This window comes from Sturnus vulgaris, chromosome 2 (assembly GCF_052056855.1).
Source record: "Sturnus vulgaris isolate bStuVul1 chromosome 2, bStuVul1.hap1, whole genome shotgun sequence".
NCBI lineage: Eukaryota > Metazoa > Chordata > Aves > Passeriformes > Sturnidae > Sturnus > Sturnus vulgaris.
Window position 1 is genome coordinate 21,531,244 of NC_142244.1, and position 23,288 is coordinate 21,554,531.

A 23,288-nucleotide genomic window follows, 5' to 3' on the forward strand; every position below is an offset into this window, starting at 1 on the left:
GCTGTCCCCACAAGAGTAGCTTACAACAACTTTGCTAAATAGTGGCGGAGAGTAATCTAAGAACAGCCCGCTATTTATAATTTATATCCATGTAGGTGATGACGAATTAAAGCAATTAATTTACAAGGCAGTTAAACTCCACGTGCAGCTCTTGGACGTTGTACGGTGTCCGCGGCCGGGCAGGGCGCGCGGGCCCTTTAAGAGGCTCCCGTGCCCTCACGGCGGCGCCGGAAGTGGAAGCGGTGGCGGCCGCAGCCGAGGCGCCGTTGCGGCGACACCGGAGCGTGCCGGCGGGTCCCGAAGGGTCCCGGTGGATCCCGGTGCTACCGGCGGGGGCGGCGGCGGTTCCCCGCGCTCTCAGGGCCTCCCGAAGCGCCGGGCGCGGCCGGTCCCCGCGCTCCCTCCCCGCCGCCGGTGTCCAGGGACTCGGCGCCGTTGCTGAGGGGCCGGCCCGGCGCGGCCATGGTGAGGCTGCACGTCAAGCGCGGCGGCGAGAGCCAGTTCCTGCTGGAGGCGCCAGGCACCGCCCGCCTGGCCGAGCTGGCGCCGCTCGCCGCCCGCATCCACAACGGGCGGCTGAAGGTGCAGCGCCTGTGCTCAGGTACCGCCGGGGGCCGCGGGGGGCGGGCACTGCCTGAGGAACCGCCCCGGCCGCGGGAACGCACCGCCCCCGCGCTCCGCGCTACCGCTGCCGCACAGCGCCACCGTGTGTCAGTGCCCGGCTGTGCTGTGTTCGTGAGGGCACGGCGCTGAAAACTCCCGCTGCTGCGTGGCCCGGCGGTCGCTGCTTAAATCAGGGAATCTGGAAATCAAGACCTTAAAGCTCACGCAGTTCCACCCCCTGCCACGGGCCGGGACACCTTCCACTACCCCAGGTTGCTCCAAGCCCCGTCCTTGGAGCAACCTGGCCTTGGACACTGCCAGGGATCCAGGGGCGGCCGCAGCTTCTCTGGGCACCATGTGCCAGGGTCTCCGTACCCTCACGGGAGGCGTTTCTCCTCGGTGTCCCATCCAAGCCTGCCCCCGGGCGGTTTGAAGCCATTCCCCCTTGTCCTGTTACTCTAGGCCCTTGACCAAAGTCCTCCTTCAGGGCACTGCGAAGTGCTCCCTCGGGACCAGCAGTGTCCCGACGTGTGTGTGAGGTTATACTGGCCACCACCAGCACGGCCTGCCATGCAGTGGAGCCAGTGACATGTCTGAATTAGAGCCGAGTTCACTTCTGAGGCAGCTTTAAAAAGCGTTTCCCACCCCACGGTGGCGCTGTCAGAGCAGAGATTGCTGTCTGGTGAGCCTGACCTGGCCGTGCAGCCCACCCACACAGGGTGTCTGAGGCCATACTGACCCCGCTCTGAAATTTAAAAAATCTGACCAGGGAAATGCCAAACGGAAAAGGTTTATGGCCACTAAGTACCATGAGGGTTTTCATCCCTGCAGGTGCCGTTAGTTACCTTGTTTTATGGGTATGTAAAATGTATACATTTCATCATAATTACACCATCCGGAGCTGTATGTGCGTGTTTGTATCCTTAGTTGTTTATTCCCTGTACCTAAAAAACTAAAAGCTAGGGGCGAGGTTTACCTGCATGTACGTCATTTGGAAAGCTTTTGTAAATGGACTATAGTAACAGAGACTCTTAATTTTGTTCTCTAAACACTCTAAAGAGATGGAGGAGCTGGCAGAGCATGGCATTTCCTTGCCTTACAATATGCAAGGACTGACAGATGAGCAGATCAAAGAGCTGAAGCTAAAGGATGAGTGGGCAGAAAAGTGTGTCCCAAGCGGTGGAAGCATCTTCAGGAAGGATGAAATGGGGCGAAGAAATGGATTTGGTAAGTGAAATAGCAATGCTTGTTTTTTTCCAGTCAGACACCGACAATCCATAATATTAGAGGGAACAACAAATCCCTCATTCTGGAATGGAATAGCCAAACTGTAAGTTCCACACACAGGAGTTCTGTCTTGGGTTAGAATCCAGGGTAATGCTGATTAACAAGCCTGAGGAGCAGTGTCTCCCTTCAGCACGTAAACAATCACCAGGAGCAAGTTTGACTGTTCCAGTTTCGTTTGCTCTCCCCACTTGTAAATGTACACTTCAGAACTGCTTTTTTTTTCCAGGGACTCCAAGATACATTAACAGGTTGTTTTTCGAGTATTTCTCCTTTTTTCACATTGACTGGGACTCAGGTTCACTGAGGGTGTGGTTGTAAGCCTTGTGATATTGACCAGGTTAGAGTATTGAACAGTGTGTGTGTGCAAGCCAAACCAAGTGCCATCAAATGATGCACTCAGGTGGGACATGAGCTGGGAATGAGTAGGCTTTAGCTGGATTTTGTTTGGGAGGACAGGTTTTTTATAGCAATTAAAATAAATATCTGTGATATGAAATGAACTGTCTATTTGCAAAACTGCCTTCACTATAAGGTTGAGATTTTAATTAGAAAAGAAAAATTAGAAAACTGCAAGCTGTTATGCCCAGTTAAAGCATGTCTGCCAGTACAGCCCACAACAGTCCAGCAGGGAAGGAGCCTTGGTTTCTTTTAGAAGGTATGGGGTTATGGTTGTTGCTTTCTACTGGAGACCTTTGTCCCAAATGAAGTTCCAGATCGTAGAATCATGGAATCACAGAACAGCTTGGGTTGGAAAGGACCTTAAAGCTCATCCACTTCCACTCCCCTGCCATGGGCAAGGACACCTTCCACTGGACCACATTGCTCCAAGCCCCATCCCACCTGGCCTGGGACTCTTCCAGGGATGGGGCAAATAGCACTCACATGTCTTTGGGAAAACTAAGTTTGTTCGTCCTGTGAAAAATACTGCTTGTTTCTGAAGGCAGTAAGAAATACAGGAGTGAGCTATCTAACTGGTAAGTAGGCTGCAGCTCAGTGGTATTTCTCCTGTTGTATGATTTAATACAGTTTCATTTGCTCACAATGGAGTCTGGGCAGGATGTGTGCTTGGTTTCTTTAGAGTAAGCATAGACTATGAAATGTGTCTCTTACTTGTAGCTCCAAATGAAAAAATGCAGCAAGTTATAAAGAAGACAATAGAAGAAGCCAAGGCATTAATCTCTAAGGTGAGTTTCCCTAAGTGGTGCACGGGGCTTTCCTAGTAAGTGCTGTTGAGTTGGGCACCTTAAATAAAACAGTGCAAGGGCTGACAGTTGTTGAGAAATGCCATGAAGTAATGTGAATAGTCTAATAAAACTATTTTGGTTAATGATATTCTTTAAGGCTTTTGGCAAGTGGTTCAACAGGTTAAGGAATCAGATACTAAACTCGAAGGGAATACTGGCAGCAGTGCCCATGTAGAACGATTAAATCACGTTCAGTTTTATCCTTGCAATTTGCTGTTGATGTATTCTTTGGGTGAATGCTTGTCGTGCTTTCTGGTGAAAGATTAACTGCGTTCTGTGCTGTTCTTGGAGTTAATGAAGCCGTTTGACTTTTATGTGTAATTGATTGAAAAACGTGTTCTAATCTCTTAGATTATCACAGAATCACGGATGGTTTGGTTTGAAAGGGGCCTTAAAGCTCATCCAGTCCCAGCCCACTGCCGTGGGCAGGGACACCTTCCACTAGACCAGGTTGCTCAGAGCCCAATGCGGCCTGGCCTCGAGCACTTCCAGGGATGGGGCAGGTGTTAGGCCTTGGTTTGACAAGCACTTGGACTCATGCTCAGTCCTGCTGAGTGTGTGTGTTCAAAGACAAGCACAAGGTTTGCCCTGGTGGGATGGTGCTCTCAGGCATTCAAATTCACATTGCCAGATCTGTAGGTGCTGCGTGCTGTGTTTCAGCTTTTGTATGACTTTGAAACACGAATTTAGTGATATTTAGAAATGGAGTAGAGGACAGTTGGGAAGTGGTTTGTTTGGTTCAGCACTCGATAACGACAAACAAGAAGAAACGTGCCTGTGTGTTTGAGGCTGAACTCACCGGTTGACCAGATCGAGAACGTCCACAAGGGGGCAGCATTTCCTTCCGTTAGGACTTCAGAAAGTGTGCGCTCTGGGGAAGACGTTTATTTCTTTGCTTCTAGATGCGGATTTGAAATTACCTCAAGTACTTGGTCTTACAGATCTCTGCATGAGCTGTGCAGTTTGCCAAGCACACTTCTGCTCACATGTGCTCTATTTTTTTTCTCAACTTTTAAGACCCTTCTCTATCCCTCACTTGAATTTTGCTGGCTTGAATCATGTTCATGAATCACAAGTGTTTGGAGCCAAAGCATCCCTGTCTGATGCCTGTGGTCGTATGCGTCCTGGTTTGAGTCCTGTGTTCCACAGGCAGTTGTCTCCTGCACAGTTTAGTGAAGGTCTCCCTTTTTTATTTCTTCCCCCGCCCCACGTAAGCAGGCTAAACAGAGGGGCCAAATGTGAGAAATGGACTCCCAAGTCAGTATTCCAGCGAGGAAATGTCTTTGTGCAGCCTGTTAGCTCTGCTCAGATATCCCATCACTTAACCTTTGAACTGGTCACAAAGCAAAGTCTTTCTGCAGGTTTGCTTGTACTGCCAATGGTCCCTGTCTGTATTTCAGAAACAAGTCCAGGCCAATGTGTGTGTTACTGTGGAGACAGTGAAAGATGCATTGGAGCAGCTCCGAGGGGCTGTGATGATTGTGTATCCAATGGGATTGCCTCCACACGATCCAATTCGGATGGAGTTGGAAGACAAAGAAGACTTGTCAGGAACTCAGGTATACAGTAATGTATTCCCATTATATGTTGTCCTGGGTTAAACATCGGCTGTGCTGTTCTTCATCATACCAGTGAAAGTTTTTTTTCACCTCTCATATGGAGAATTTGTTGCCCAAAGTGTTTATATTAGATCAAGGTTGAATGGAGTATAAATTAAAATGCCGTAGATAAGTATGAGGAGAAAGATGTAGAAGCAGAGTGTAAAGTTCCTAACTTCATGTTAGGAATTCCAGAGAGATTTCCTCCCCGCCCCCCCCCCCCCCCCCCCCAGAAAAAAATAAAATCTGGTTTTGAAAAAAAGAGCCAGATACAATCCCAGCTCTTCACCTTGTTTATTTTGTCACAGGCTGGAATTGAAGTTGTGAAAGAATCAGAAGCACAGTTATGGTGGGCAGGAAAGCAGTTGGAAGAAACAAAGTTGCTCTCTGACTATGTAGGCAAAAATGAGAAAACTACTATCATTGTCAAGATCCAGAAAGTGAGTATTGCTGGGGGATTGCTCTACAGGTTCCTCAGCCTTGGTTGTCTGTTCTCTGTGGAAGAGAACTAGCCAGAGGAGTATAAGATGGATTAGATTCATTCCAGCTTGAGCATCTTAAAACTGTACATCCATTTTAAGGTTTGAATGGATGACACTCTGAGATTTTCTTTAGCAATGCCTTAGCCTGTCGGTTACATACTGTAGTTGCTATTTCTTGCTCCATAGTATTTTTGTGAAGTACAGCCAAGAGGTATTTAAAGAACAGATGAAATGCAAACTGAAAAGTTGTATGGCAAATCTTGCTACCTGCAGTGGGTTCTGTGGTGCATCCCTGACAGGTAAATCAGGTGATTCATGTGTTTGTCCCTTAGAAGACCAGATTTGCCTTCTCTTTGCTCTCAGGGTCCCTGGAAATGGTGTGGCATGTCAATAGCCACTGAAGTGTAGGCTCCCAGGAATGTTGTCTGCTTAATTAGTGGAAAGACTTGCTCAAAGAGCAAGAGCAGTACAGGGGTCCCTCTCTGCCTAAACCACCTCAGACCCTTTTGTTCTCGAGAGCATCCACCATCTCCATGTTGGTTTGCAGTTGCTAAGAGCAGGTGGCTTCTGCTTTGTCCATCATTTCTTCCAGGAGCACAGTTGCCTGGATGAGAAATTTCCTTTTATTAGTAGTGGTTTGTAACTCCCTTACTTCCCTGCTTTACTGAATCCTAGGCCATCCTGTGTCTGTGTTAGTAGGAGAGCTAAAGATATGGGCCCATCCTGAGATACCTAGAGTGACCTTAAAACAGATTTACTATGTCTTTAAGAGTGGAAATTTAGGTAAAACAGACTCAATCCTCTTTGCGTCTTCCACTGATGTCCACAAAATTGAGAGCATGATTCAGTTATAGAGATGAAAAAATAAACCTCACTTAAACAAATAACCCTGACTTCCCTGGGAGGGTGCTGAGGCCCTGGCACAGGGTGCCCAGAGCAGCTGTGGCTGCCTCTGGATCCCTGGCAGTGTCCAAGGCCAGGTTGGACACTGGGGCTGGGAGCAGCCTGGGACAGTGGAAGGTGTCCCTGCCCATGGCAGGGGCTTGGAATTCAATTATCTCCAAGGTCCCTTCCAACCCACAGCGTTCTGTGATTGATTCTATGAACGCAGCCACGATTTCTCAGCATTTATTTTCCTGTCCTGAGGGACCTTATTAAATTCGAGCAATCCAGTTGTCTGAAGAAAGGTTTTTGATGTCTTTGTGTAGCGGCTTCTCCTTGGTATCACAAATGTCATCGTTTACAATTTCCCTTCCAGAAAGGCCAAGGAGCTCCGGGGCGGGAGCCTGTGATCAGCCACGAAGAGCAAAAAGAGATGATGCTGTACTACTACAGGAAGCAGGAGGAGCTGAAGGTAAGTGCTCCTTGGTGCCCGAGAGCTGGGCTGCTCCCACAGGGCTCCTGCTGCGTCCCTCAGCGCCCCCCTCCCCTCTCTGCCGCAGAAACTGGAGGAGGAGGACGACGACTCATTTCTAAATGCTGAGTGGGCGGACAACCATGCTCTGAAAAGGCAATTTCACGGTGTCAAAGACATCAAATGGGGTCCGAGATGAAGCTCTGCGGACCCCTTCTTAAGCTGCTCGGCTGATGCTCTTGTTTGCAGCAAGGAGTTGTTTTGTGTGTGGTAGATTCTTCTGACAGCAGCTGAAACTGTCACTTCTGTGGCCTTAGATGTTCAATAAATCTTCATATTTCTCTATGACTGCAGCAGCACTTTTCTCTGCAAACTAATGAACAAATTCTCTTGAGGTTTGGCGTTTTATTAGAAACTTGTAATTTTGGATATGGAAATGTCAGTCTGTTTCATAGATAAGAGACGTAGTAAATATGCCCTGGAATGTTTGGTGTTTTCAGAGTGGTCTTTATACTCTCTTCTCATTCTTGCATTACTATTAGATGGTGTGCTCTGGAGAAGGTAATTTATTTTACAGGAAATCAGTTTCCCCCAACTAATCCAGGGAGAACTTAGTTTTTTTATGTGCTTGTTCACATTTCAACATAGCTGTTTTCCCAGCTGTCATTTTGAAACTCTTAACAATTGTTTAAAGGCAGTGGTTTTTATATAAACACTACTAACATCCTCGTGGAATGCTTCATTTTCATTCTTCAGGTCTAGTTTTTCTTGCTGATATGTAGAGGTTGACAGTAACTTGTATACAAAAGTAAGCATCATTTGCAGGTAGATTGGATAAACCCAAGTTTAATAGGACCAGATCTCTTAGGATGGAAGTAAAAAAAAAAAATCATAATTTTCTGTATTAGTATCTGTATTGAAGAGACACCAATCAAATTGAAAGTCAAGGGTTTGCTGAACCTGCAGCTTGAAGACTGGATGCAGAAAAGATAATTGATGCCATTCAGGGAACTATTAATGGTGGTTTTACTTCAGTCACCCATTTTTTTACTTTTAGGCAAGTTTGGAGTCTCAGCTTTACAGTAATATGACTTTTTAGCAAAAGAAAAAGCAGCATTTTTGAGTTGAAAAACTTAAAATATGTTTTATTTAAAATTCACTTGGAATTATTTATTTGGAATTATTTCAAAAAAGGTTTTTAACAAAACACTTTGTTCTACCACTTCCTAAGAGGAAAATCAGTGTCCTGGAGCTTATAATATTCTCATTTCCTCTCTGAAAGCAAGGGAAAAGCAGGCATAGGAAATACTTAACACAAATTCTGCACTCCTTTGACTGCTGTTCTCTACTGTAATTGGTGCCGGGCTTTTTCATTTAGCTGAGCAGATTTTCCATAGCATTGATCTTTTGGGAGTTCTCACAACCATGTTTGTGGATCTGCTGGATTAATTTGTTGTGGCTGAAATGGAATGAACTCACTGGAAATGATTGAAGAGTACTGGAACCCAGGAAAGTCTGTGGGTATTTAACTATCCAAGGAGATAATGAGATAGAAACACCACACGTAGGTTTGCAACTTCGCAAAAGCATTTTGTCTTTCTTTTAAACCACTTATTTCTGCCAGTATGAGAGTGGCCATGCCCTTCCAAGGAGAAAATCCATTCTCCCTCAAAGGAGACCCACAGCAGAACATTGCTACATTTTTTGTTTTGTGGCCATATCAGTATCCTGATGAATGGAAATGGTTTCCACACCTGGTGTCATTCCTTTTCTCCTTTTCATGGTTTTGCTTTCCCACATTGCTCCATTGTCTGCCTCACCCAGGGTTCGGAAGGAGTTATTTATTGCTTCCTGCAACCTCACCCAGCGTTCCTGGCAACAAACTTGGGGCTAATCTCAAGGCAGGAGTGGGAAGTTCAAACAGCAGCTCTGCGTGTTGCCTTCCAGCAAGTTCAGATGTGGATGCTGGGTCATATAATTTCATGTGTGTCATGCCCACAGCCCTGTGTGGGGCACGAACCAAATAGTCCAAGCAACATGCAAGCTCTCCTTTTCAGTATTTTCTCCTTAGGCTGCTCTTCTGGGAAATTGCAGGGATTGTGCTGCTGAAACCCCATCCCACTGCCAGCCCTGAGTGTCCTCCCCATAGCATTGCTGCTGTGCCTCGTGGCACCCTCCCTGTGGCTGTGGATACCTCAGCTTGGAGAGATTCCAGCTATGGCACTTGAGCTGCTGTTTTTTTCAGGGCTTGGGACAGCTAAGTGCATACCTCATTACTTTTCTGTTTTGTCTACTGGATGCCTTGGGTGTTGTTTCAGAAAGATCCAAATAATTCAGTGTCTTTATCATGTTTTTTCATGTTTGTCTTCATTCTGACTCTCAGACTGCTGTGAACAGTGAACATTGGGACTAATTGACAGCTTTCCCCAATTAGACTTGGAAAGTTTATGCAAAAAGAATAAAATAGCAATCCAAATTCAAACTATAAATTGTTCAGTCAAAGGAACAGCTCCTGAGTGAAGCTTGACCTCCCAGCCTGGAGCAAAAGCTGCTTCCCCTGCCCTGCTGAGTTGCTCCTGGTGCTGGGGTTTGGACAGAGTTTGTCACTATGTTAGAGGACCCATTTAAACAGGCATGCATTATTAGGCACTTACTTTTTATTTTTTTTCCCCCTCAAAGCACATGAAATGCTCCATCTTGGGAAGCAGCCACTTCTCTGGCACCTGCAGGAATTTTTTGCTGTCTGCCTGCCAGTGTGTGGTGGCAGGCAGAGAGGAAAATCAGGAGGGGATCAGGTCATCAATTAAATCACTACTTTAGTACAAAAGGTCTTTTTCCTCTAGGTTGTAAAAGCAAGGAGAGGACTGGGAGTTGGGAAAAGAGAAACATTTTGCCCCAAGGAAGGGACCAACTTCTAAGCTGCAAACTGGTTTCTGCTGATCTGCTTCCACTGCATCTGTTTTGCCACCAGGAGTGAAGGGCCTGGTTTCAGCTGGCAATCCCAACAAGGGCTATCCGATGGCTGGATGTGTGCATGAAGTGAACAAAGTGGGGAAGGGACCTGTGTGCCCAGTGGCAGGAGCAAAGGCAGTGGGCACAAAGCAGAACACAGGAGGGGGTCCCTCTGAACATCAGGGAGCACTTTGTCACTGTGGGGCTGGCTGAGCACTGGCACAGGATGCCCACAAAGGTTGTGGAGTCCCACCTTTGGCTGGAGCAGGTGTTCTCCAGGAGGCCACCCCTAAGGGCATGCTGACTTTACCTAGCAAAGTGAATTTTGAAGGAAAGATAACTCCCAGCTTTTGTTAGGATGGCGGCTTATGGGCCGGAACCCCAATAGGAAAGGGTTCCCAATAGAAAATGAGGGAAGAAAATGCAGACGTTGTAGTGACTATAATTATTAACTGCCAGACAGATAACTTCCAAAAAAGATCAGCTGGCCCCAGGCTCTCCAGAAGGGAGTTTCACCAGGACGCAGAGTTTTGGGGAGCCCCTGGTCTCAGCCCTGTGGCCCAGAGGCCAGCCCGCTCCAGTAAAAAGAAGAGGATCAGGCTTTTTCCACTACTGTGGTTTGTCAGCAGGAGGAATTGTTGGGGTGTAGATCAGTCCCTTTGTATCTGACCAGGAAATGGGTGGCACCTGCCCCATCAGTCAGGAGGAAGGAGCCAGTTCTGGCCCAGAGCCCTCCCCAAAGGCAAGCTTGCCTTCTTCCAGCCTCAGGACCAAGGCATGGCCTTCTGCAGCCCTAAACCTATGAATCAATATCGTGCATAGCACAGGCTATGACGACTTCCTGCTGGACAGGGGAGAGCAGTGGCCCAGCGGGATTGCAGCCAGGCCCTGGGGCTGTGCACAGCCTCTCCTGCAGTTTCCCAGTGCTCTGGACCACCTCAGCCCTCCGTCCATCTCCTTAACCTCTCTTCCTTCCGCTGATAGGATGCTAATTGCTGGTGAATTTTTTCCAGGATTGTGCCTTAGTCATCTGAGCAAGCTCCCTTCCTCCCTTTAAAGTTTTTCCAGGCTTAATTCGACTTTGTATCAGTAGGAAATGACAAGTCATGTCATGTTTTCTTTCCAAGTGTTTCACACTACACTCTACCTGGACACACAGCATCCGAGTGGGGAAGCACAGTGAACCCATGAAGTATTACCAATAGGAAGTGACATTTTTCCTCCTTTTGTTCAGTAAATTCCCTATGGGCTGCAGCTAAAATATTGGAGACATTTTTAAGACAGGAAGGCTGTTGTGGTTTCAGCTTAGATACATTACTGATTTTATTTTCTCTCCAACTGAAACCCAATCTGACTAGTCTAACAGTTTTCAAGTCAAGATTGCAAACGGATAAAAAATCCTGAGACTATGACCTGCGTTCAAGTGCTGGCTCTAACCCTGCTTTAGGATCAGAAAAATGAACCCAGTGTTTCCCTTAAGTAAAGTATTCTTAGTGTGTGGCAATGACAAGAGTCCTTTATGAAAGCAGCAGCCATTTTGGAGCTTGTCCTTCACAGATTTTCCAGCACAGGTGGCAGGAGGAGTGCATCCTGGGCAGGTCTGTTCTGGTGGTTGAATACATCTGCTTAAATATTTTCCACTTTTTAAAATATTCTAAAACATGCATTTGGCAGTTGATCTCAAATTACAGTGAAAAGTAATCCATACCGTGAGTTAAAACTGTAGAGTGTTTTTCACAGAAGGATTTATAGACAGTCAAGGGCATGAAACCCCTCTTTTTATTGCATATGTTTCTTTTTATTTTACAAATAATTATATTCACTGATACAAATGTTCCTTCACAGAAGGTACATTTTTTTTTCTCTTTTTTTAAAAAGGGATAGAGTGTCATCCAAAATAAGCCATTTATTGTTCATTAATATAAAATGTATTCATATTTCTAGGAGGTGTCATATCCAAACCACTGTTCATCCAAATTTCCTGTATGATCTGCTCCCTGCGCTCAATCCTTTCAGCCAGTTCTGCTGCCTCTGCTGAGTTATAACCTGAGTAAGGAGGTCTGTAAAGTCTGTCTGTCTCATCCTGGCTGCTTGAGAGGGAGGAATCTTCCCCCTCCTCTTCCTCCTCCTGGCCACTGCTCTGGTAGGCTCCGGCACTCTCTGGCACCAGCTGATCCCTCTTCCTGTGCAGTTTCTGGATGTCCCTAGGACACGACACGCAGATCACCAAGGCACACAGTGTGAGGATTAGTCCCACACAAACGCTGGACACAAACAGGAGAGCGGCTCTTTCAGGGTGATCTGCAGGCAAGAAAGCCAGGGCTTAATCACTTTGCAAACTGCCAAGGCTGCTTACAACCCCCCAGCTGCCATTCCCTCAGTGTTCTGTAGCCATAGGGCACCCAAACCTCCCGACACTCACAGCCCTCCCCTGCCAGCTCTGCCTCTCTCAACTGCTGGGCAAAAACCCAGTCTGGTTAGAATACTGTAAAACAACAACGTGGCCCCAGCCCTTTATGAGCAGCTCAGTGCTGTTGTCAACCAGCTACCAGAGCTCTGCACACCTTGTTTGGTCCTTCCAGCCCTCCTGCCAAAACCAGCCTTGCCCTCACAAGCAGGGGCATGAGAAGAGCAGCTCTAGGCTCTGCAGGGCCTCAGCAGCATCTCCAGGCCAGGCTGAGTAGAGAGCACTTCTCTTCCTTTGCACTTAGTGCTGCTAAGTCACAAAATCTACTTGGTCTCATGGCAGAAATGGCTGTGTTTGGGATGGCTTTTTGGTTTTTTTTTATTACTCCTTGATGATCCATGTATGGCCCCATCGAAAAGTTACAAATGTCTTGGCTGCAGTTGCTGTGAGAGTTTGAATCCCTCAAGGCAAGGAGTATTCCCTAAATATCAGTTATGCTGGGATTCTCCCATCCACAAGATTGTGATTATATTGTAATATCATTACCATAAACATGGGATTACTAGTTGTAACCTTCAGAGTTGATCCTCCCTTTTCCCACAATGCCACGATTTGGAGCCAAACAACCTCAGCCTCATTTTCCTACCTCTGATGTATGCAAATGTAGCCAAGTAGTTAGAGCTAACAATAGTTCCATCTTTCTTTGGGAGTCTCGATTCCCTTGGATCAAGGTCGACACCTGTGACACGAGGAGGTAAAGCAAATTCAATGAAGCTACTAAATTGATATTCACCCTGAAACTTCCCAGCCAACAAGTCCACCCAAAACACAGGCAAGCCAGTGCTGCAGAACACTAGACCAAGCAATGGTTGATAAGTTAAATGAAGCATAATTAACAAATTATTGAAGATATCAAACATCCAGAAAATGGCAAATTTATTTAAAAGAGCCTATTGCCAAGTGAAACCCCTTGTGCCTATTCCCATTGGGGTTTCTGAAATAATTTTATGAAGCTTCACGGTTCTCCAATGGCCTTCCCAGCCCAACCATGCCACGTGCCCCTTTATACTGGGGACACACTTAACTTTGTGGCCTTCGAGAAGAGCTGGCATGGGCATAACTTGTAAAAGAGTCTTTACCCTGAAACAACTACAATTTCACTTTTACTCTTCCCAGCATGCTGGCTCTGGGCAGGTCATTCTTCCCACAGCCTGCAGCTGTGGCTGCAGGACTGGGCTCACATCCACTCCCAGCCTGTCCTCTGCTCTCCAAAGGGAAGAGCAGCTCTTTCAGCAGGGTTTCCAGTACCTCTTCCCAAACCCTGTGTCTGTGGTGGTACATACCATCATTCTGTTTGATGGAAGATTTGTTATCAGGGACCAAGGGGTTGACAGCCGTGAGGATAAATTTAGGAACTGCAAAGACAAAAGACAAATTGTGTTCTTGTGTTAGTTTTAAGAACTCTCTCCCCAGTTAATTGTGAATCCCACTGCTAACCCTGGGGTTATTAACTGGGTTTCTGACAGTGGTGTTGAAGGTTGGACTCGATCTTGGAGGTCTTTTCCAGCCTTAGTGATTGTGTGGTTCTTGGGGAGTCAGGGCAGCTCTGGGCCTGTGATTCACACACCGGCCTGCTCCAGGAACATCAGTGCATCTCCATTCAGCCTGGCAACCTGCCCCTTGTTTTCAGCCCATCAAGGGTGTGCCAACCAGTGGATGGAGACAAAATTGGCCTCTAAATGCACCATAAACTGGGCTACAGCCAGATGCTAAATTGCATCTGGATACTGGGTTTGGATGAGGATAATTCACTGCAATTCTAAGATAAAAGTTGAAGTCTCATGCGATGTCATTTGTGAAGCTTCTGAGATGGACAGTTGCTGAGGAAGGTGGGGAGGATGGGAATAAATGAGCTGCATCTTTCTCATTTCATTAATTTATTCTCTTGATAAGCATTCACAGTCCTCTTCAAATAATTAAAAGAACTACTTTGTACAGACGCTGAGAGTTCACATATTCGGTAGTGGATGAATGGGGCCTTCGTCCACCCAGATCTTGGCACCTGTTCCTGCAATGTGTGAAGGCAGATTGGCTGATTTTCAGGCTGATGTGGGGTAAAAAAGGAAGAAATTTCAAATATGACACTCACCTCTATCCCACATAGAAACATTTGCCAAGAAATAGTGTTGAGAGAGTTAAATGGAACAGAGGAGACTGAGGTTTGCAGCTTAGCATAGTTTTCGTTTGGAAAACAACTAAAAATAGCACTTCTTTCTGAGCAGAACTGTTCTTTCTGTGTGGGCTCAAAGTCAGAGCTGTTTCCTTTCCTGATGAAGGAATCCTTTTGGGAGTCTTAGCTCCTGTTTGCAGTGGAAGGCCAAGAGATACAGGGGTAAATAAGCTCATTTCTATTTTGTCTTGTACCTCATGGTAGTTTGTAGCTGTTTTCCAGCGGCAGAATACTTTCCTTGGTGTGTGGGGCAGATAAAATGTAAAAATGCAGCCAGACTCACTATCCCTAAACAGCTGCTGACCACTGGGTGGGAAGTATGGGGTTTTTTCACATTCCTGACCATGACAGAAATACTTTGAAGAGTGGCACAGCCCTGAGAACAGACGTGCTCTGCTCTGCTGAGTTCCTGTCACTGCAGGGGAAGATCTATTTGCATTATCTTGGGAAGCATCAGAATAGCAGGCATCCTCTAGTGAGGAGAATGAATGTAACATGTCATTTCTGGAATATGCCTAGTTTTTCTCATGTTCATTAGATGATCTGTAAAATAATTAGATCTGCAAATCATTGGCTAATGCTTCAGATTGCACAGCCCAGTAAGATCTGGCAGAAGAAAAGCTCTTCCAAATGTGCCAGCAACACAAAAGAGCATTATTTGTTACCCACTTGTTTTTTTGCAAAACCACATCCCTAAATAACAGGATGCGTAACTCCAGTGGAAACAAACTCACTCTGCTTTTCTGGTACACAGAGGTGCAAAGAGGAATGACTTGTTGTAATTAGGCTCATGCTAATTAAAGAGAATTACATTAACTCGTTCATAAAGGCAGCTGCACAATAATATAATGTATTGGTGCAATGGCAGATTCCCAGATCTCTCCAAGAACAGGAAGCTGAATTACTGCACCACCTCTCACAGCTAACAATCAATTCCTGGGGAGACTGAAAATCTCTCGGGGCTCATTTTCGTCTGATCTTCAGGTAGAGGTGATCTGGCCATCAGTCCCACACTGCTGTTCTTAAAAGCATGTCTCAGGTAACCTGTGCCCTTGGACTACTTCTCACTAGGGATGCAGCCAAAGGGCTCCTCAGTATGTGCCTGTGGAGCTGCTCCTGTTGAAGTATTTTAGGGAATTCTGCTCGCCTCTGATGAAATTATATTAGTCTATAGTAAACAATATGGAAAACTGTTCCCTCTTGTCTGAGGAATGAGCTGAAGTACATGTCAATCATGCAGGGGATGTATGCCCTCAAGCCTTTACTCTTCATAAACCTTCACTTCCCTTTCCATGAGAAAGGGAACCCCTCTGTGAGGGAGACGCTGTAGATGTACTCACATGAATCAGGTTTCAGGACTGGGCTTGTACACAGTACTTCAATTATACTGGACTGTTTTACCCGTCCTGATGCCAGGCAATGCCAGGTTATTTTTCCTAGCTCTGTTGCAGGTGAACTCTGTGGAACAAACTCTTATCTTGATAGTATTTTTCAAAAATATTGAACTACGTAGTTGATATTTTATTGTTGGTTGCATTTTTTTATAGCAAAAAAACCCTTAATGCCAGAGTCTTTGTTAGGTGCTGCTGTGCCCAGGGGGTTGTTCACATATTTTATCTGGCTGTGTCAAAAACTTCCTGTGTTAAAAGGGAAGTAGATATTTAGGAAAGCTCAGTGCCGAAATGTGGACGTGTGTATGTCTTTGCAAGCAGAAATGAGGGCTTGAAAATGACTGTGCATTTGCTCTTACCACATGCATAGCTGACATTTAGATACTTTGTCACTCCAGGTAGGCACGGACTTCCAAACTCCCGGCTAGTGACAATGATTTTGCATCTCTGTTTCCCGTAACACCTCTTCGATAACACCTCCAGCGCTGTGTAGGACAAACAGTCTGAAAGAAAAGATGCATACAATAAATATACAACACTCTCATCCTGAAATGAGACCTGCTGGATGCATGACTAGAGATAGAAATCTGCACCTGATCTCAGGTATAACATTGCCTTAACAGGATTTCAGAGTTAAATATTAAGATTGTCAATGCAAGGAAGTCAGCTGCATTAAAAATGTGAACTTCCAGCAAGGTCACTCTCCCATGTTGCCTTAAAGGTTCACACTAAGGGTGCAGGAAGAGTCTTGTTAAGCTCCAAACAGGTGCCCAATATATGGTCTCGATGTTCCACTCAGATGTCTTGGAAAAAACAGGCACATCCAAATAGCTCTCTGTCTATCCCATCTCAAATCAAGAGAGATGAAATGCTGTTTCCAAGTCTGTTTATTGGCCCCAGGTTACTGAGATGAGTCAGCTGGATATCCAAGTTCAGTTCAAGTCAGGTGAGATCAATTTTTATGTGTTGCAACAGCTCAGGCTACAGGGAAGTTGAGGGTATTAAAAAGTAGCTTTTGATTTACTAGGAAGAGGTCTAAATGGGCTCAATATTTAACCAGGGAAACATGTGGCTTCCAAAACTGGGTTTTGCGCTGGAGCTGAAATTATTTGAGTGGGAAAGTGTGTGAGTCACACTCTGCTTTGAAAAAAAAAACCAACTTATTAAGTTCTCTGTATCCACATGTGCTAAACTCCAAGCCACAGAGCGAAAAGCACCCTGTAGTTTTGGTTTCTAAACAGAAAGAATGCAGAAAGGACAAGTTTGGAGCAAGTAATCCTTCTCTGAATCTTTCTGCATCACCCCACACACTGCAGCTTTCTGTGTATGACAGATATGTCTCACTCCAGGCTTCTGAGGCAAAGGTGCTCTAGAGGTCTGAAACATCATTCTCTGAGCATTAAAACAGTCCCTCTTCCTACAATAAAAGACGGTCTCCAGTCACCTGCCAACTGCTGAAGCTCATTTCTATCTCTTTAGATGAAGGACAAACACTGTTTCAAAGAAACTCCAAAGGTTCCCCAAATCTGTTTGAAAAGAGGAGAAGGTTTGAGACTGAGTTCTTGACATTTGATGTGTGAAAATGGGGCAGATTTGTGATTTTTAGTGTTAAGTCCCTGACACCATCACTAAAGAAGTCATATACCTGGGCAGAGCCACCAGGAGGTATTGGGCTGCTCTGTCTGGCAAAGGGCTCGTGGGTTGCTTTGGACATGGATTTTGGGAGGGAGCTCTTTGACTTTTCAGACACCTAAAATCCCAATACCTGTGTGTCCCAAGAGACTGCTGGGAATGCAGGGAAAGGCTGACCTAAAGCACTGGGTAGTTCTGATTAAGTAACTCAGCAGTTTTAGTTTCCCTCCCTGGTAATTTCAGATGAGTAAGGATATATTTGGATGGATGTTTTAGGCAGCCAATAGCTTACTTTGGCAAGTACAAAAACAGCTGGAGAGTATCAGGAGGAATTGTCAGGTGATTCATAAATTAGTGGATTGGGAGCACAACAGCAAACTGGCAAACTGAATTATGTCTTGTATAGAATTGCCTGCCCAGGAGGGATGCTGTGCTGATGGATTTCTACATATTCGGGGATATGGCAACATGAAAAATGTTAAGTTTCATTTTGTCTTTTCTCATGTTTCTGTGGGACTTAATAGCTTCTTATCATCTCTATCCATGCTGGATTTGGCTCCTCTCCCTGAGAGGATACGCAGGCATAGTCATATGCCTACAGGTTCTTGGCAGGCCAGTTTTTGGAGAACCTCCCAAGGCTTTCCTGGTACCACAGGTGGTTAAATGCAAACCGTGGCCTGTTTCTTCTGCAGGACAGGACAGATGTTATCTGGAAAGTCTTGTAACATAAAAAACCCTATTTAAAACTTTTCTGAAAAGGTTTTGGGGTTTAGTGATTCAATTAAAAAATCCTGTCTGGTTTACATGTGGCCTTGCTACCTTCCCAGTAGTTCTCCCAGCAGCTATGATGGGATTAACTTGAATAACTTACCCTCCTCATGGTCAAACACCTTTTTCCAGTGGCTGGATGAGGAGAGGTCAGTGCTGTGTTTTGAGTAAAGGAATCCCATGGAATGGCCCAAAAGAATCCAGTGAACTGGCAGATGAACATAAATAAATATGCCATGTGGCTTCTTTCTGACCGAGTGCTGTGTGGTCTACACAGATATCCCTGGGCCTTGTTGGACTGCTACCATACGTTTTCGGTAACCTGCCTCTGGAAAGGCACATTGCTAGAGTGCTGAAAGGCTGCTGGCATCCAGCAGTGGCAGACAAGGCAGCAATGTGTCGCTGGGAAAACACTCCATTCTCCACGCCTTTCTCCCCAAGTTGCTTGTTACACACCAACACTGTCGGTGGATCTTTTGTAGCAGACACTGCTATGGATGGCACAGGGACACGGGTGTCAGGACGAGGTTCTTAATGCAGTAATAAACTATCCAATCTGACTGCAGCTATTTCATAGTCGGAGTAGAAAGCCTTGTTTCGGGAGGAAAGGCTCTTTCAGCTCCCTAATTAGCTTTGTTTGGGAAAGTTTTGGCATGCAAATAGCATGCCATAAATCACGCTGGCTTTAATGAGAAGTAATTTGTCTTCTGGTTTCTTAAAGCTTCTCTCAGTTCGGACAGGAGGAGCTTTCCCTCCCTTTCTTTGCAGCCTGCCACACAAAACCTGCAGGTGATGGAGCATCTTGTGCCAGGCTCCGGGACAGCGTCCTGTCCCGCCCTCTCTAAATGTTTCCAACTGCTTTCATCCCCGATTGCTCCTTACGCTGCTGCTCGTTGTGTCCTGGGCTGTGCCCACCCACAGAAGAATGAGGAGCTCTCTTTTAAAATCAGCTGAAAGCAAAGATTTCACACATCCAAATCAGGATGGCTTGTGCTTTGTGGAGCCCAGATATCCACTGTGGGGACGAGAACTGACAAGGGGAAACTGGAGTTTGGAGCAAGCTAAGGCTGCCGACTCCTAAAGAAAGTTGCTGAAATAATATGGTAATTTATGCAAGAGCATGGCACACAGGGTCCTGCCTATGCATCAGAAAAGGGCCGCTTGGACTGCTGATTCCAGCAGAAACACACAATGTGATGGGCAGCACTTCTGTACAAAACCCCCCCACCAAACTTGGTCTCTCCTCCTTGCACATGCATGTGCAGAGTGGGGGATCCATCCCACCAAACACAAGGGGCAAGAGACAAGTGTGGCTCTCCATTTCCTGACAGCAGGAAGCAGACCCCCTGCTCCTGCATGTGCACAGGCAGGAATTCCTTGGCTCCTTTTAGACTTGAGGGCCAAGTGTGCTTTTCCAAACCTTTCACAGATTTGAGCCATGACAAAATAGATGCAAGAAACCCCTGAACTGCTGGTAAAGAAAACATTACTGGCTGAATTGATGTGTGTCTCCGCGTGCTCCAAGCAACTTCCACCAGCCAAATCTGATCTTCCCTGCTCATCTCAGAAGAAAGTTATTTGGATTCTAAAAATGGTGGCTGGTCTCTTCCTCCCTTCAAACCATCACTCCTCATTCTGCCACTGCTCTGAAAAGCTCTTCTTTTAAGGGAGTTTTGTCTTGACAAAATTCAGAGGGTTGTCTTGACAACATTGATTGGGGCAAAGGGTACAAGGGCTCCTGCTGGCACCTCTTGGGCCCCAAAGCACCTACTAAGCTTCCCAGTTTGCTCGGGCTGACACAGGCAAGGACCTTTTCCTGTCTGATGTTTGCACATAGAGAGAGCTGACTTAAGGAGTTTTGTGATGGAAGGAAAATTGAATTATTCTATCCTTACTTTTGCATCCAACCCTAACCCAAGTGCCCAAAGGCAGTGTAGAAACATTTCCAGATCTGCCTGAAGCTGCTTGTGCCTTCACTGCTGTTACTTCTGCTCTCAAGAAACCTTCCCAGGGGACAGGCTCACACCAGGCAAAGAGTACATCTTTTAGTAAGAGACAGAAACCAAAAGCTTTTCAGTCAGTCAGTGAGTAAGAGCTATAAGGCCCTTTGAATTGGCTACAATATCCAAACAAACAACAAGAATCACAGCATCATAGAATCCTGTTACATTAAAAAAAAATCATCACACCTAGTTGGACTGGAAGGAACCTGGAGGATTTTGAAAATCCCCCTTGCTTCACTTTGTCACCCCTTCCTCTTATCTGAATTCCACTGGGAAGAGGAGACTAGGACAAAGCCCAGCCCCAGGGTATGTCATGGCACAGTGCAAGCTGTGATGAGAGTTTGTGAATTCTCCATCTCCCCTCTCAAGCCTCCAGAAGTGGGCCCAGGTAAAAGAGAGGGCTGGACTGGAAAGAAGCCCACCTTGCAGCAATGAGAACCGTGACAGGGGTGTAATTCAGGGCTCTGTTGGTCACTGGTACTTGAGGAGGAATGCACAATGAGCTGACAGTGTGCATCCAGAGGAATTTCTGGGAAGGATATTGCAGTCTTCTAGTTTGCAGGCTGAACCTAGAGGCGACCCACTACCAAGCCTTCTTTCAAGTATTTTCATGTATTAACACGAATAATTTATTATTTGAGAGGTGTTTGTTGACCTCAGTCTTCCTGGTGCTGTCTATGGTAACCTGTTCTGGCACAATTCTTTAACTTCTTCCGACCAATAAATTTTCTGTTTCCTCATGCACATGTTAGTACAAATATAATAGAGATAATGGGTCAGGAAAGGCAGCAATTCACGTAGGAACAAACTGCTGTGGTTTCCTGCTTTGGTGCTGGGCACAATGGATTCCTTTAGGCAGAACCATCTGCTACAGAACCACACCCAGAATTTTCTCGTGAAGTTTTTGCTAGTCTTAGTAAAACAGGGAAGTTGCTTGATGGAAATTCTATAGTCTTATCAGTGCCAGGCATTTGGACAGCTGCAGAAGCTGTCTTTTTACCATTAAACTGGCTCAGAAAACCATTTGCATGAGTAGATACTCATGCTAAATGTGAAGGTGAAGCTCAGGATCCTACAAGTGCTCAAGGCCACACAGGTATCTCCCACAGCAGAGATGGATTTATATAATTTATTTCCTATATGGAAAAGAGCCTTTATGCCAAAGAAATGTTATGTTTTCCTGGGTTCCCTTTGAAGCAAAGCACTGCAAATCTGTCAGCTGATTTGGCAGGTGGTTCACAGAAAAGCAATGCTTGAGAACACATCTGTCCCAACCCAAAGCTGCTGTTTGTCATTGCTATCACAGGTATCAACAGGTAACCAAGATCTGGAGGAGTATCCAGTTCAATACCCAATACACCTGGCAGGATTGTATCAAGTATGGAGAGATGCAAAACTTTTGAGCTCACCAGAGACTTTCTGGGCCAGTCATTAGGACCTGTGGGTGACTTCTCTTCTGCAGAGTGCTAAAAAAATGGCCTCACAGTTTCTCTGTGATGCAGTGAAAGAACTGGAATGGCTTAAGTGCTGCCCTTAGGCCAAGTTGCACCAGTGTGAGCAGAAACAGTAATGGAAGTGTGTTGGAGCCAACTCAGCTTTTGGTGCAAACATAAATAGGTATGTGGGCTCTGATTCAGGAAGAAAGAGCTGTCTCAAGGCATTACATTCAAATTACCATTGTTTTCCCTGAGAGAAAGGTGGGCAGTCATTGCAGAATTCTAATCGTGCACCCACTTCCATCTGTAGGTGTTAAATAAACACACAAATAAGATTCAGCCTCAAGACAGATCTGGAGTCGATTTGATCTGGCTCCTAAGTGACAAGTCTTTTGCGGTAACTGAATGTGAACTCCCACGCCACACAGGGGCTTTTGGAAATGCACTGCCTGCAGAAAGTCACTGGTACCACGCAGGAAGAGGCCAAGCATTTCCATTAGTAGTAGGAAATCCATACAAGGATCTACCTTCTGTAGATCTGCTTTGTGTTTGTCTCAGGTTTTCTGCTCTCTCCTATCACGAGTGTCTTAGGCTGCTTTACAGAGCACAAAACCAGTGCCAGCCAGGGTGTTGCTGCACATGTGCTTGTACACAGGGGCCACAGCAGAGCTTGTTGCTCTTGCGAATTCCTTCTCTTCTTCCTGGGAAACTTTATCCATTAGGAAAGGTTTGCAGAATTCTTATCTGTGACCTGTGAGTGCTGACATTAGAGGCAAGGGAGTGATTTTGAGAGGTCAATGAAATGCAAGACCTCAGTGTGGTGGCAGCTTCTCTTGATCAGGCAAACATCTCTGCCCTGCCTTATGTCACCTGTTAATGCCACTGTGAAAGCTTATTACTTTGCTGCATTTCTTACTTTATGTTTCTCCCTCAGTTTGGGCAGTTTGTTTGAGTTTCAGAAATAATCTCTCCCACATTTCCATCAGTGATGCTCTCAAAACACCATTGCTCTTGCACCTGGAGTTTCTCCCCACCTGTGTCCTCTCTTCCCTGTGCTCCTGCCTAGAGAAGGTCCCTCAGCGGTGCCCAAACATACCAAAGGGGGGTGTGTGCTCCGCCTTTGTTGAGCAGACGCTCTCCTCGTGTGCCCATCTGCCGTAGGTGGCCGAGTAGATGATAAGGAACTTGGATTCCTGACAGTGGAGCTTCAGTTCCTGGTTTTCACATGCTGATTTGGTTTTGTATTCAGCTAAAGTAGAAGCAAACAGCAATATGATAGCGTGAGGCAATTTAAATAGCTGGACTGTTAATAGCAAGTAGCAGCAGGACAGAAACCAGCTTTCCTGCAAATGCTGTTGCAAGTGACACATGGCATCTGTACAGCCAGACACAAAGTCAAGAGCAGAGTGCTTCTTCCAAATGAACTGTGCACAAGTGATTGTCTAGAGTCCATGGCTCCATTTTGAACAGAATAGAAAACCCTAATTTTGCCAGTCTCCTTTCCCAGTGGAACAGCCTCCCTGCTTTCCTGCCTTTCTTTCCATTCCTGCTCAGCGAGAGAAGCTTCATCCTTGCCTTTTGTCTCTCCTCAGGACACTGCTGCGTTCTACGGGTGCCTCAGCTGCCTCTGCACACTCGTGAGTCACGGGCAGGGCTGGCAGTGTTCAGTGACAGCCATGGGTGAGGCACGGACCACGGGAGGACAAAAGGCCAGGACAAAAGGGGTCCCCACGCCAAGCCAGAGCCCTCTCAGCTGTGTTTGCATTGCTCCACCGGGGTCAGTGGCTTTCGCTAGGCAGCACTATCCAGCGAGGGCTCCTTTGAAAGTTTGGCCGGCAAAACTTTCAAAGTGAACTAGGAGCCTGAAAAAAAATCCCTCCCTCCCTCGCTCAGCTGGCATA

General features: G+C 46.0%; 2 protein-coding genes across 12 annotated transcripts in view; one reads left to right on the forward strand and one right to left on the reverse strand.

Annotated features, from left to right (window-relative positions):
- The first annotated feature begins 236 nt into the window (after positions 1–236).
- Positions 237–23,288, forward strand: part of CFAP298 (cilia and flagella associated protein 298) — a 51,680-nt gene continuing 28,628 nt past the window's right edge. For 3 of the 7 annotated variants that reach the window (XR_015801174.1, XM_088158843.1, XM_088158842.1), the window contains exons 1-6: positions 241–601; positions 1,663–1,830; positions 3,007–3,074; positions 4,535–4,693; positions 5,041–5,172; positions 6,473–6,568. Coding sequence is in view for 6 of the 7 variants with exons in the window: in XM_088158843.1 (XP_088014969.1) it covers positions 463–601; positions 1,663–1,830; positions 3,007–3,074; positions 4,535–4,693; positions 5,041–5,172; positions 6,473–6,568 (762 nt within the window). In the remaining variant the exon portion in view is untranslated. Of the gene's footprint in view, positions 602–1,662; positions 1,831–3,006; positions 3,075–4,534; positions 4,694–5,040; positions 5,173–6,472; positions 6,569–6,656; positions 7,057–23,288 lie in introns of those variants that run through there. The other 4 variants (XM_014893731.2, XM_088158844.1, XM_088158846.1 and 1 more) reach the window with 4 other exon arrangements.
- Positions 11,297–23,288, reverse strand: part of EVA1C (eva-1 homolog C) — a 30,212-nt gene continuing 18,220 nt past the window's right edge. For 3 of the 5 annotated variants that reach the window (XM_014893730.2, XM_088158838.1, XM_088158839.1), the window contains exons 4-8: positions 22,484–22,636; positions 15,908–16,051; positions 13,271–13,342; positions 12,574–12,666; positions 11,297–11,821 (exon numbers count right to left, since the gene is read on the reverse strand). In XM_014893730.2, coding sequence (XP_014749216.2) covers positions 11,427–11,821; positions 12,574–12,666; positions 13,271–13,342; positions 15,908–16,051; positions 22,484–22,636 — 857 coding nt within the window. In that variant the 3' untranslated portion in view covers positions 11,297–11,426. The remainder of the gene's footprint in view (positions 11,822–12,573; positions 12,667–13,270; positions 13,343–15,907; positions 16,052–22,483; positions 22,637–23,288) is intronic. The other 2 variants (XM_088158841.1, XM_088158840.1) reach the window with 1 other exon arrangement.